The 14,828-nt window shown below is 38.4% G+C and overlaps 1 protein-coding gene across 2 annotated transcripts in view; it reads left to right on the plus strand.

Annotated features, from left to right (window-relative positions):
• Positions 1 to 14,828, plus strand: part of TRABD2A (TraB domain containing 2A) — a 75,262-nt gene that overhangs the window by 12,607 nt on the left and 47,827 nt on the right. For both annotated transcript variants that reach the window (XM_026712664.2, XM_087926401.1), the window contains exon 2: positions 3,909 to 4,469. In XM_026712664.2, the coding sequence (XP_026568449.1) occupies positions 3,909 to 4,469 (561 nt within the window). The remainder of the gene's footprint in view (positions 1 to 3,908; positions 4,470 to 14,828) is intronic.

The raw sequence follows: 14,828 nt of genomic DNA on the forward strand, positions 1-14,828 counted from the left end.
AGGACAGGCCCAAGGCCATCTAGGTAGCTTCATGCCTAAGGCAGGACTAGAACTCATAGTCCACAAGCCTGGTGCCTTCACCACTGCAGGCTTTCCTTGAACAAAGTAGAAGCATAATAAATAAATTCATAGCAGAAATAATCTAAGGTAATATAGTTTTCTACTTTAAACCACTCTTATTGACATTGTTGTGGAAAATGACAAAGGTGTAATCTTTTTGCTATATCTGAAGCAGACCTGAATAAATGGAATCTTTAATGTTTAATAAGAGAGGCAACACTGATGAATGTTCCCTTTTATTGTTGCCCGGGTGGCCCCTATTTAATAATTGTCAAATAGCTTTTGAAGATGAACACAATGTCAGATTTTGGTGTGTCATTTTAAATATGGCATTTTCAAATTCAGACCATCTGGAAGAAACCCATTGTTACAGCTTTGGAAATACCTCTGCTAAACTGCAGTACAACTTAAGGAAAGTAATAAGTGCTACTAGTGTGAATGGAATGCTATTTCCTGTTTTAGATCTATAAATACAACCAGTGCAGTGGCCATAGCTTGAATGAACTTAGCATCTATTTTAAATGTTTTAAAAATAAAAATTATTAGATAGCTGGCCTATATATGCCTTTCTAGCTTTCCTAAATTTAAGACAATCCCCTCCGCAAATGATTTTTTTGGGGGGGAAAAAATCTCAATATAAACAAAAATCCTCTCTACCACTGATCTTACCTATCTTGCCAAACCTAGTGTTGATTAGAGTTGAACCCAATCCTGAAATCTTCCTCCCTCCAAAAAGGTGTACATCTATGAAATCTTTGCATAAATGTATGTGTGACTCTGTATACCTGCCAGGCACTTTATCAAAAGGCAAGGGTGTGATAATTAGAAAGTATTAATTGAATTAAAAATAACTTTCATTGACAGTAACATTTTCTTCATTTATAAAATTAAATACTTTACATCTACATATATTAATGATACTCATTGACACAGGAACCTGTCACATGTAAAAATGTACAGTAAAAATAAATATGGCTCAAAAGTTGAGAAAGGTTTCTCTCAGATGTGCCCAGTGTGACCAATGGGCTTTCTGCTTACAACATATGAGTATTAACTGCAAACACATAGTGATATGCTTTACATTCAGGGGTGGGCTGCTACTGGTTGACACTGGTTCAGATTAACCAGATGCTAATTTTACATCTGGTTTATCGAACCAATAGTTCTGGCGACTGGCTGGCCCCTCCCCTCCCAAGAATTTCCACGTAGCCTGTTTTCGATCCCAGGTAAGTGCAGGGCCCGCACAGAGGCTCAGGGAGGGTGAAAAATGGGCCTCTTGGAGGCTCCGGAAAGCCAGAAACTGGTCCATTTCTGGCCTCCAGAAAGCCTCTGGAGCCTGGAGAGGGTGAAAAATGGGCCTCCTGGAAGTTCCAGAAGACCGGAGCCCAGGGAGGCCATTTTTGCCCTCCTGGAGGCTTGAGGAAAGCCCCTGGAGCCCGGGCAGGATGAGAACTACACCCCCCACACACTGTGATGTAGGAGGCTGACTAGGCCATGCCCAACATGGCCACGCCCACCCACCAACTGGGCAGAGAACCAGTTGCTACATTTTTTGAAGCCCACCCCTGTTTTCATTCCATGTGGCTGGCTTCATATTACTGGTACTTTTTGTTTGAATAGACTATTTGGGGGATAAATAACCATATTAAGCTGGAGATGCTTTGTGTAACTCCACAAAAGAGATGAGGCATGTAGTCCCACCACATCAGCTCTGTATGAGGAAGTGAAGAGCCTGGTTTAGATCAGTCTCTAGACCCATTTGCCAAGAAGAAAAGTCAAATTTAGCTCCTCTTTTGTTGAACTTCCATTAGCAAGGAGAGGCTTTTTTGTTCAGGTGGACGTGGGGCTTTTAAGCAATGGACAAAACCAGTGGAAAAGAAGCTTTTGCTCTCAGTTTGGAAAGTGGGTGGTATCTGTAGCCCTGAGGCTACTCAGAATTCAGAATGCCTGACTGAAATTAAGAAGGTGGAAGTTGATGCAGAAAATGATAGCTGAGTTATCATTTGCCTGCCGGTCCCTTAAAGCAGGGGACCCCAACCCCTGGGCCAATGACAGGTACCAGTCCATGGCTTGTTACCTCGTTTCCCTGAAAATACTACCTGTCCTGAAAGTAAGCCCTAGCTTGATTTTACACATGTGCCCAATATAAGCCCTACCCCTAAAATAAGCCCTAATTAAGATCCTGTCCACTCCAGAGTTCATGAGTAAAAAATTAAACTAGGGTGGGGATGGGGAGTGGGTGGAGCTGCCCTACTACTTACCTTTGGAGAATTGTAGCCAGGACTCGCACACCCCAACACCTGCCTTGCTGGCCCATTCCTTCTGCAGCTGGCAAGGCTGGTAAGGCTTTCCTGAAGGCCTCTATAGCTGATAAAAAAGCTCCGGATCGATCCGGAGCTCTATTATCTGCTGTAGAGGCCTTCAGGAAAGCCTTGCTGGGTTCCAGTTTGACTGTCTCTCTTCTGCAATGAAATTTATTATGTGAAAAACCACTTTTCAAAGGCACAAACTGCTTGTTTCTTGGGCAACCACAACGTCTGGTTTTAAAGTTGCAGGATTGAATCTAGGAAAGTAGGATCTCCCTTCATAGGACAGTCTAAAACAGAAGTCTCCAAACTTGGCAACTTCAAGACTTGTGGACTTCAACTCCCAGAATTCCTCAGCCAACATAGTTGGCTGAGGGATTCTGGGAGTTGAAGTCCACAAGTCTTAAAGGTACCAAGTTTGGGGACCGACCCCTAGTCTAAAAAAAATGCAGGCCTTTGTCTCATCCTGGGACTTTTCTTACATTAGATCTGAGAACAAGGGGTGAAGAGTGGGTGGGCGGGCGTTAATCAAATTCTGAGTGGGCCTGGGGCAATGCCTTTTCATTGTAAAATGCCTTTTCGAAAGACTTGGATCTGTCTGTGTGCTCTTTGTTACATACAGATCAGGCTTATTTAAAACAAAGGCCTACTGACCTTCCTAACCCCTTTCTATGCCTGTGGTAGCTTTCAGGATTCATTGTTTGCTTTTAAGTGGCTAGGTGACACTTCTCGCCTCTTTGGACTTTCAGTTATCTTCATTCATCTTATCCACAAATAAGAGAGGCTTCCTTTTTTCACCCCCCCATATCCCACCCCAAATTCCTTGCCTTTATCTGTAGGCTGCTAGTATCACTCTTCTATCAGATTTTAAAAGTTATAAATGGACATTTGAAGGCTGTTTGTAGCATTCTGTTTCTTTTTGCTTATTGGGAGACGCTGTGGTCTTGGCTTCTTTTTATAGGAGCATTTATAGGAGGGTTTATTATTGATGTATAATATCAAAGTTTTTCTTTTTTGTTTTTCTTTTACATACATACTATGAGGAGTATTGTTTAGTTTCTTTTTTGGGATAAGTAACATTGTGCAAAGCACAGAATATGGAGTACTAAACAAAAGAAATTAGAGGTACCAGATTAAAGAAGGGGGAAAAGGCCTTCTAAATATATAAATTTAGACAGCACTTTAAAAATGCTCTGTAAACCTCAGTCCATTTTCTTCTAGGTGAAATCAGTAACTGTGTTGTCCTGTTCATTTCTCAGTGATTGTTCACTTCTCTATTTCAGTTGAACCAATGCTTACGTAGCTTGCTACTATGAGAACTTTACCTAATATCTAACAAAGTCATTTTTTTTGTTTTATTTTTTGAATGTTTCCCAGCCTTCCTAAAATTTTGCATTAGAAACGTAGCCTCATTCAAGATTTGTACCCAATCTACTGTTTTCTCAGTAACTTTAATGACAGGCTTAATGATTAGTTATTCCCCATGTTATTATCACACATTTAGGCTTGTTTATTTTCACTGCTTTGTTTCTTTTCCTTCAGCAAAGTGAGCTGAACTCCTTCCTGTGGACTATAAAGAGAGACCCGCCATCTTACTTTTTTGGTACCATTCACGTCCCTTATACTCGAGTCTGGGATTTTGTCCCTGAGAATTCTAAGAAAGCCTTCCAGGACAGTCATATTGTCTACTTCGAGCTGGACCTCACAGATCCCTACACAATCTCTGCTTTGAGCAGTTGCCAGCTCCTACCACAGGGCAAGAACCTTCAGGATGTGCTCCCCAGGGACCTCTACCGCCGACTCAAGCGCCATTTGGAGTATGTCAAGTTGATGATACCTTCCTGGATGACTCCAGATCAACGAGGCAAAGGCCTATATGCAGACTACCTCTTCAATGCTATTGCAGGCAACTGGGAAAGGAAAAGGCCTGTTTGGGTCATGCTGATGGTGAATTCTCTGACTGAGGTGGACATCAAGTCACGGGGTGTACCTGTTTTAGATCTCTATCTGGCTCAGGAAGCAGAACGCCTCAAGAAGCAGACGGGTGCAGTCGAAAAAGTAGAGGAACAATGCCATCCATTGAACGGTCTCAATTTTTCTCAGGTAAGGATGTTCAGGCTTGTTTTTTGATAGACACATAAAATACTCAGTATGTGCTCTCATAATTCTTAGCTGGTAACTTTTTCTTAGAGAAACAGAAGAAGCTGGAACATTAGGTCAGCTTTTTATCATTGAATACCTTCATCTAATGTTATAAAAGAAGCAGATCAACAGAATGAATATTATAAAAGTAAAACAAGGTACAGTCCATAGGACTGTGCTTTTATCAAAGTACCAGCAAAATAAATATCATATCTCCTGTTTGAATAGTAATATATTTGTTTTGTTGTTTTTATTTTTTAATTTAAAAACACTTTTTACGCACATATTTATAGTTATTTTTTCTGTTCAGGCTTCAACTGTTTCACATTTCTCCTGCTGTGACTCTGCAAACGTGTACAGATCTGTCAAGTATTTGTTCTAAGCCAAATGTGTAAATTGAGATCCCTAACACCTTTCTGTTTAACAAACTAGAGTTGCAAGCAAGTTTTTTTTTTCTTTTTAATGCACGATTTGGGTTTGTTAAGGGAACCTTGTTTTATAGCTTTCCATTAACACCAGGGTGATTAATATAGTATATTGACTGCAAGTCCTTCATCACAGGCCATTTGGGCTAGAAGCGATGAGTATTGGAGTTCAATAGCATCTTGGCTAGGAAAAAAAACCCTAACAATATAGATTTCTCTTGGTTAGGTAGCCAAGAGGAGAAATTGGAAGGCTGGTGAAGCATACATAAGTATACTTGATATGTAATCAAAGCCAATTAGCATGACTTCACAAATGTGTTGTTCTTTAATGAATAGTCATTGTGTAGCACTTTAAAAGGCAAAATATAGCACCTGTCTGAAGTCCTTTGGGAGGCATATTTTCTCCCAAAATTGTGCAGGTTCTAATCATGGCTGCAGTGCAATTCCAGAGTTGCAAACAGGTGCTACGTATGCACTTCTATGTTCTCCAAAGCACCTTTTTGCTTTCAAATACAAATTACTTGCCCTATTGTTGGTACTGGGTGTCTTACCACTAGGGTAGGGGTTGGCAACCTTAAACACTCAAAGAGCCATTTGGATCTGTTTCCCACAGAAAAGAAAACACCGGGAGCCACAAAACCCTTCCCATGCCTGACTGTTTCCTGAGCGGCCACAAAACTGGCATATATAGTTGAATTAAAATTTCTTCGAATTTTTTTTCCGAAAAGCTCAATAAATCTCATGTCAGCGGGTATCGCACATTGGCAGTTGCGATGCATATTTTGAGAAAACGGAGCCACAGCAGAGGGATGGAAGAGCCACATGCGGCTCCAGAGCCGTGGGTTGCTGACCCCTGCACTAGGGACTTAATGGGGATGTTTGAAAAGATACCCGTAATTTGAACAAAAAATTAAGAAAGGATTCAAGTTATGGAAAATATCTTAGAATGCAACATATTTGAAAGTATATACCCCTCATTTAGCCCCGTTAAACAAGTACAACGGTAATGCAGTTGCACAAAGACCTGGGGAAATGTTAACATTGTGTATCTGCTAAATGATGTCTGAAATCACTGCCATTCCTTCTATGGAAGCAGCATGTTTGGAGTAAGTTGAAATGTCTAATTTAGGCCCGTTCTCTGTTACTTTGAAATTAAGTACACTAAAAGTACCTTACCATGATAACAAAACAGCATACAGTAGAGTCGGGAAACAGCCACACTGATGATACAATTATCAAAGAATCCTAGGCTTTCACATAAATACTTTTGTCTCTAGTGGTTTTGAAAAAGCCTTTCAAATAGCCTAAAACGTTGGATATCCTCTCTCTATCCTTGATCTGCTAAGTTCTGCAGAAGGTTGATACAGCATGAAAATCTACGTTCATGGACATCTGGATAGTTCAAGGACATATGTGAAGGCTCTTGATATTATCAGACGCAGTTTGTCATAAACCAAAAAGAGAAGAAATGGGTAACTTTGAAGATTTTTTTTTTTAAAGGAATATGCCTGATCCCCACCTCACTCCCTTTCCCTAAAAGAGCTACCTTGATCTTTGTAATTACTTCATGGATAAGCTTTTTTGTCTTTTGCTCTAGTTCAATGTTTTTCAAACTTTCAAAATTTCAACTTTTAAGTTGTGTGGACTTTAAATCTAGTTTGATATATATGCTTTTCAAAGGAACTTTAAGCCCAAACGTATAATAGTTTTACATTATGGTGAACATTCATCCAGGATAAGAAAATATTGACAATGGTATTTAGGGCCTAGGGCATTCTCCACAAAATTTAATCTAGTACTCCATAAAGCATGTTCCAGTTCCCATTGGTAAAGTAAGGGAAGACCTTAGGCCTGAAATTTGAAGATTTCCCATGGAAATATGCTAATAGGCTATTGAAGAGCATATTTCATTTTACTGGAAAGAACAGTTTTGTTAATAAAGTCTGGTGAGTCTATGGCAGAGGTGCCAAACTTTCAGCGTCATATGATGTATGAGGACTTTTTCCCTCTTCACTAAGCTGGTTGTAGCCATTGTGTGACGCACCCAGCCCACGGGCCGCGAGTTTGACAGCTATGCTCTATGGTATCAAATTCATCACCTTTTGGATGGGTGGAAGGCAAACTTCTGTTTTGATAATACAGGTAGTCCTCAACTTATGACTACGGTTGAGCCCAAAATTTCTATTGCTTCATGGGACATTTGTTAAGTGAGTTTTGTCCCATTTTATGACCTTTTCTGCCACAGTTGTTAAGTGAATCACTGCAGTTGTTAAGTTAGTAACGCGGTTATTAAGTGAATCTGGCTTCCCCATTGACTTCATCAGAAAGTTGCAAAAGGCAGTCACATAACCCGAGGACACTGCAAACATAAACATGAGCCAGTTGTCACGCGGTCAAATTTTGATCACGTGATGATGAGGATGCTGCAGCGGTCATAAGTGTGAAAAACAGTTATAGGTCACTTTTTTCACTGTTGTAATTTTGAATGGTCACTAAACAAATGGTTGTAAAGACTACCTGTACTGTTATCATCTTGGTACTGTACATAGTTTGCAATACTGCTTTTAAATAAAGATATTTCCACAGATAGTGGCATTTACTTAATTATAGATCTGAATAGACATGAAAGTGTTGAGCTCTTATGTCAGGCAGGGTTGGTCTGTCTTTGGCAGGGTTTCTTCAACCTTGGCAACCTTAAGATGTGAGGACTTCATTTCCAGAATTCCCCAGTCAGCATGGTTTCTGGTTTCCATTACAATTCCCTTTTGACAGTTTTACCTGCTGAAGATCTATTGTATTTCTGGAGGATCACAATGTTATTCCAAAATGCTTTCCCGCTTAATGTGGCCTACGAGTCCAGTCCAGTTATTTCAACTTACCATGGTTTCAAATTATCTAACAGTGCTTTAGGTTTGCAGGAGGAAAATTTGCCACTACTGTGCAGTATTTATATTTTACATTGTATTATAACAGCCAATATTTCCCAAGACATAATTTGAAAGCACTTATCCTTGACCTCACATTACGTGAGATGATACAATGTCACTCCTTTTTCAGTAGATCACAGAGAATGGGTTGATGTTTTTTGAGCTTTCAGAAAGCATACTTGCTGCCTACATTTCAAAGCACGACTGAAGATTATGCAACTAATTTTTACAAGGCTTACTCACTTTAAAGGAAAACTATTTTCTCCCCAGGAGGGGAGAATCATCTTAGATTTACTGAGAAAATAGTACTGATGGTAAATAGTGTCACCTTCCCAATGGATCTTTCCAGATGGTGAATCTACGTTCTTTGAACACCAGGGGGCACATCAAAAACAGAGTGTACAAGCTCTTGAAAGCAGCCACCCATCCTCCACATCTTACCATTGTTGTTGATAGGAAGTATAATTCAGTCTGTTGCTACCTTTTAACACAGGAAATTATGGGTGCAACAATCTTAATAGCAAATAAAACATCTAAGGCTTATTGCTGACAAGCATAACAGGTACTTGGTTTCAGCATTCTAATTTCACGAGAACAATAGTCTCTTATTATCCAGTACATCTATTTGCAGAATGAGTATGACAGATAAAATTATAGCATTTCATGAAGGTTTCACAAAACAAATTACAGACATGATTTGATCTGATTTAAACTTGCACTTGCATTCTGCCATATGTGGAATCAAATTTCTTGCCTCACAAATGTGTCTAAAAACGATAACCAAATTCATATCAGATCTAATTTTCAGCTTCACAAGAAATTCAGGTAAACTCTGATCACAATATGTTTGAATAGCCTCTTGCATTCCATGTGAATTTTATATTATTAAAAATCATGACACAAGATGACACTGAGTTTTATAGAATTAATATTCTGAACAAGGCTGATTGATTCTGACAATTTCTAATTTTTCCCTTTTATTAAATATTTGAAATAACCTCAATAGAATCAATAGCTGAAGGAAAAAAAGGGTGAAAGGTTGTAGATAAAAGGTTGTAGATAAAAGAATAAAGTATTAGTAAACGTGAATCATGAAATCATGAATCATGAAATGTGATGTTCATTGAAATCATGAAAGGTGAAGTTCATTATTTCATCAATTCATTAATTATGTTAAACCTAGGTTTATTATATAATTTTAAAAAACTATATGAAATGAATACCACTATCATCATTTCAAGAAAAATGTTCATACATCAAGAAGAAACGGAAAAACCAGTTCCGTATTTATTTTAAATTCCCTGCTAATATACTCCAATTGAAATGTACCATTTTTGTTTCAAGTATCTGTCATCTGAAGGGGAAAGAATGCTTTGGCCAAAATAAACTACATACAGCACTTTGTACTTATGTCTAAATGCAGATACCCAGGAGGATGAAAAGTTTCAGTCTTGGAACGGCCCTTGGACTGTTGGGAAGAAATGAAAGGCCAATGAAATTCTAAGAGCCAATGAACTTTTAAACCCAAAAGTGTGTCACGAATCAGTTGTGAGTGGAGGGAAAATAAAATTTAGGGGAATAATAAGAGCTGGAAGGAAGAGACCACATGGGTCAATAATTGGAAGGAACTTGTGAAGAAAGAGGAGATGAAAAGCAAGGAGAAAAAACGCTCAAATTGTTGTCTATGACAGGAGATCAATAGAAAATTCTGAGTTGGCTGAACCCAAAAAACTGAATTGACACAAAAGAACCCAAAAATGTCTTCCTCAGTTAATGTAATAAAAGAGGAGATAACATTAGTTTGGAACACAGGTATCAAACTTGCGGTGTCATGTTGCCATTATGTGACTCTCGTGCCCCTGGTGGAGACTGACTCTGAGGAAGAAGAGGAACAGCTAACAGGGAGTGGAAGGGTGGCTCCAGAGGTTGTGGAGGAGGCTGAGGAAGGGCAGGGGCCGGCTGAGCAGCCAGAGGAGGACCCAGGCCCCTCCCCTATCCATCCTAAGGCACGCAGGGAGGAGAAAATCAGGGAAAAACATGGTCTACTTGGGAGAAGAGGGCCATGATCCTCCTCAGGGGTTGCAGCTGTGAGCTCTGCATAAAAGGTTGGACCTGCATGCTAACAGATGCTGGAGACAAATTAGTGTTTTATTCCTAAAGAAGCTTTATCTTGGTTGGCGTTCTTCCAACAGACTGTCCCTGGTTATCTTCCTGAAGTTGGCAATTATCTATCCTGGTCTGTCATGGAACCTTAAGTTTTTGCTTCGTTATCGGCTCTTTGAATTTGAACTGTGTTTCTTTCCTTTGAAATGTTATTTTGAAAATAGTTTACTCCTCCACTGTGAACAATTAAACAGTGAAGCCAAGTTGAAGGCATTAAAGGACTTTTAGTTTTGGGTTTTGTTATATTTCTGAGATACTCTGGGTCATCACAGTGACATTTCGTAACTGTTTTCCTCTTCACAGAGCTGGGGTGGGAATGGCCTGAACATAACACATCCCTCCTGCAGGCCGCCATTTTGACACCCCTAGTTTAGAAGGATGACCATTTTGTTGGGGGAAGGAATTCACCTGTGGAGTATCAGGATGGCCCATTTTTTAACTAGCCACCTTTAATACTCTTTCAAACTATAAGTATGAATTTACAACAGTGCTATATAGTTTTCACCTATATGAGAAAGCCACCAGGGTTTGTCTTTTTAAAAAAAAAACATGGACATCTGATTTCATATCAGCCAGTCATTATTTAGGCCGTGTGGTGTAGTCGTTAAAGCATCAGGCTAGAAACTCGGATACTGTGAGTTCTAGCCTTGCTTTAGGTACAAAGCTAGCTGGGTGAACTTGGATCAGCAATTCTGTTTCAGCCCTAGGAAGCAGGCAAGGCAAAACCACTTCTGAAAAAACTTCCAAGCAACCTACAGGAATTTGTCCAGGCAGTCATCAAGTCAACATTGAATTGAAGCCTCTTCTCTTGCCTCTCAAGCAGTGGAGGATTAATCACTGACAAATCTTGGTGCCTCCCTCCTTTGTAAACATACAAGATTTTTTTATTGGGTTTTTGCCTTTCTCAACTTTGTGGTGCCCCCTTTGGGCCTGGTGCTGTAAGCACGTGGTTAGTCCGATTAATGGTTAATACAACACTGCTCCCAAGGTCATTACATAAGCAATAATCCATCTCAGTGAATATAGGATTGCCTTCCCAGCAGTGGTGGGATTCAAATTTTTTTACTAGCGGTTCTGTGGGCGTGGCTTGGTGGACATGGCAGGGGAAGGATACTGTAAAATCTCCAGTCAGAGGTGGTATTTTCCAGTTTCCGAACTACTCAAAATTTCTGCTACCAATTCTCCAGAACTGGTGAGAACCTGCTGAATACCACTTCTGCTTCCCAGCAGATAGGGATAGTTTAAGTTGAGATGGGCTTTCAAAGAGGCATCAATAAGTTTTAGGAAGATCTATCATTTCTCTGGCCTATCTAGAAGATACTGAGATTTTGTAATCTCGTTCATTTGTCAAGGAGAACTTGACAAAGTGTCCTTTGGCCATGCACTTTTATAACAGCTTAATTTTGCGTAGAACAAACATTGATATTTGGTTTCTACTTTCCTGGTTATCTGCAACACTTTGCAGTAATTTTTTATAAATAATAATCAGCACTGGCTGATTCCCTTCTGGTTCCCCCCCCTTTTTTTTTACGACCCTGTAATCCCTTAATTCTGGGCAGAGTCATCAGGGTGATAGGATGGAGCTAAGTGTTGATTGGCCTTGCGGATGCCCTTCCTGATGCCATGTGGAATTCACAACAGAGATTTTTTTCTTTACACCTGAGGAGAGAAACATTTACCACTACTTAGGATTGAACTCTCAACCTTCTAAATGGGAGGCGAGTGTCTTCACCACTAGACCACAATACCGCTCATGCTTCCTTACTCTTTATTTACGCTTATACTCTTATATCATTATTAAGTATAAATCTTTCAAATATTGTGTTGCATCATAAATGTGTATTATGTGGTAGAAGAGCAAATTCCCATCTGTTGTCACTATGGTATCACTGTGCTGAAGAGAAATTTCCCTTATCTGTGTCCTAATATCCTTGAAAACAAATACAAACCTTGAATTGTCTATTTTGACAGTAAGTTGCATAATTGTGCGCGGAAAGTAGGAACCATTTTTTTACTCTTTCATGTCTGCAGTAGGGACATTTTAATGTAGTGGCAAATCCTGACTTATCATGATGCAGTGGTATAGAATAATCTTATTTTGCTCCTTTTCCCTGAAATCATGAGTGGCAGAAATAAAACAAGACTGGTAAAATATCCAAAAACAGGAATGTAGTCTAGTGTTATATAGTACTGTTGAGTCCTTAACTTTTAAGTACACTTAAGTTTTTTAAGAGAGTCATTATGGGATCACACTGCCAGGCATTATGGGGTTTTGGAAATGAACATTATGGATTGGATTGGATTCAGCCTATTCAATTTAAATTGTTTTCCACTATAGAAAGCAGTTGAAATGTGTAATACAAGTTCCTGGCAGGCAATATAATATCTCTACAGCAGACTGATTATGAAACATGAATGCTGTGTTTTCTCTTAGGAGATCAATTTTGTCTGGCTGGAGCCAAAAGTATAATTCTGATAGGGTATCATTATTTTCAAGACAGAGTGATTTATATTCTATAATGCAGGATGCTTTTGCACCTTTGGAAGCATCTGCCCAAATAGTGATCATGTAAAATTTCTAACCTATTCAATATAATATCAAATACATTTGATGGCATATAAATGAACATAACAATATGTAGCTTTTCTTCATTTTGTGGTTTTTAGTTTGGTTATGACAGTCTCTGATTTAACTCATTTTAACAACCTGGAAAAAAATATTTAGACATTCTTTGGTAGCAGGTGAGAAGATTAGCACTGGTAAACGCTTTTCTTTTTTAAAAAACAACAACAGTTCTTCAGGTTTTGCATTCAAGTTTTAAATTAAATAGCCTGTATCTAGCATAACTGGGGATCAATTAAGTATTTGATGGAGGTATTTTTTTTTCTATATTTGGTAATGAATTTTACAGGCATTAAAGAAAGGAATATTGAAGATGATCCACACCTACTTAACTGTAATTGGCTGGATTGGATCCGAGTGTGAAAAATGTTTAGGCTAAGGTTTTGTTATAATCTCAGTCTTGGCATATACTGGTTTTAAGGAAGATTTATATATAAAGCCTTGTAAATTTCTTGAAGTGTTTTGTTGCTTTGCTATAACAGGATTAACTGATTGCTACATGTGGCCAGATTATCTCTTAATAAAAGGTGAACTCATTCAGACTTTAGCTCTTGCACAGTGGTCTTTAGCTGATGTTGAGAAGAACATGTCTTTCAAAATGTCCTTTTGTGTACTTGTGTTCTGTTTGCTTTAGAACAAACAGTTCTTTGTAGGCTATGTTCATATACTGAAAAATGAGACTTAAAATGTTGGTTCTTCAAACATGCACCAAATTTGAATCAGTCTGTTTAACCCTGTCCTGGACATTATAATAAGATCTGACTTGTTCCAGTTTCTTTTCTTCCCCAAGAGAACCCAGAGAGATATAAATTTTGATTCTAATAAGCCCTAAAACACCTACATTCATTATGTCAACAAATCATCCTTCATGGAAAATTATTCCATCAAATTTAGAATCCTTTGGGCGGGGGGAGAATAGGACAAACTTCAAAACCTGGAGGACTTTTGTGTTGTACTTTTTCAAATAGTCCCAATACACTAGGAAGATTCTGCCACCCTGGAAAAGTCTTCCCTAACAGAACACTACAAGACCTTAACCACAATTATTGAGTTTTTCTTACGAGAAAATGGTAAGGATCAAATCTGACATCTTCTACATGCCAAAACATAACTCTGTGTGTAGAATTTAATACCTTTATTTCTCTATCCAGAAAACCAGGCTTAGGAAATGTTTCACTGTTGCAGAAAACCTCTGAAATAAAATCTTTTTTCTCTCCTCATTAAGAAATACTTAGACTTGCCTTGCCTCCACCTAAAAGCGTATCCTTTTTGATGTCATTGTTAAGTTACAGGATTTCCTATCAGAACACTTAAAGGTTAAATTACAGGTAGTCCTCACTTAGCAACTTGGACTGTTTGCAGTTATGACAGTGATGAATAAGTAACTTTGCGACAAGTACCCATATTTATAACTTCTCAGGTCTGTAAAGCAAAGGAAAGTTGAAGTACGATCATAAGCACAGTTGTGTTTTCACTTATTGACTGCTTTGCTTAATGACTGAGTTGCTGGTCTCATTTGTGGTTGCTAAATGAGGACTGCCTGTAATGGAGTCAGTTAAAGGCTGCTTTGTGTTTTCAAACATTGCCAAAAAATTAAAACCCAAAGTGAATTCTGGACAGTATTATTAATTTGAGGTCATTTTCTATTTCTGACATATTTTCAACAGCCAAAATGGAAGAGAAAAAATGTGAACTAGAACTTTCATATGTTATTTAGTGAGATTTTCCTTACTGGCTCTTTACATTTCTAAAACATCCACATTCAAAATAATAATTGCAAAAATATAACTTCTTTTTGTTCTAGTGACAGTATTTATCCCATTTGTCAAACCTGTTGTGTTCAGTACAGTGAAACATATTTTTTTTTAGAAATTCTTCTAAATTGTCTTGTTATCACAGTGATCTTTTTTTTTCAAGTTGTCAATTTGTGTGGCATATATAAAAGCTAAAATTTGCTTATTTAGTTCAGAGCTCTCAAGAGTTAGACAATGATGACACGAATATTCAAAATTTAAAATTCGGGATGACTATAAAACTCAAGCTGTCTGATACTTTAACTTCTAACTCAGTCTTACTATTTGCTATAAGTGGTATGAGATACATTTACAAATGTACTCCTGAATTCCTATTTTTCAATTTTGTATCTGTCTCTATGTAGATTTGGCTGTTCAACAGCTGGCAG

This window comes from Pseudonaja textilis, chromosome 2 (assembly GCF_049901715.1).
Source record: "Pseudonaja textilis isolate UNSWEBS1 chromosome 2, rPseTex1.2, whole genome shotgun sequence".
Taxonomy (NCBI): domain Eukaryota; kingdom Metazoa; phylum Chordata; class Lepidosauria; order Squamata; family Elapidae; genus Pseudonaja; species Pseudonaja textilis.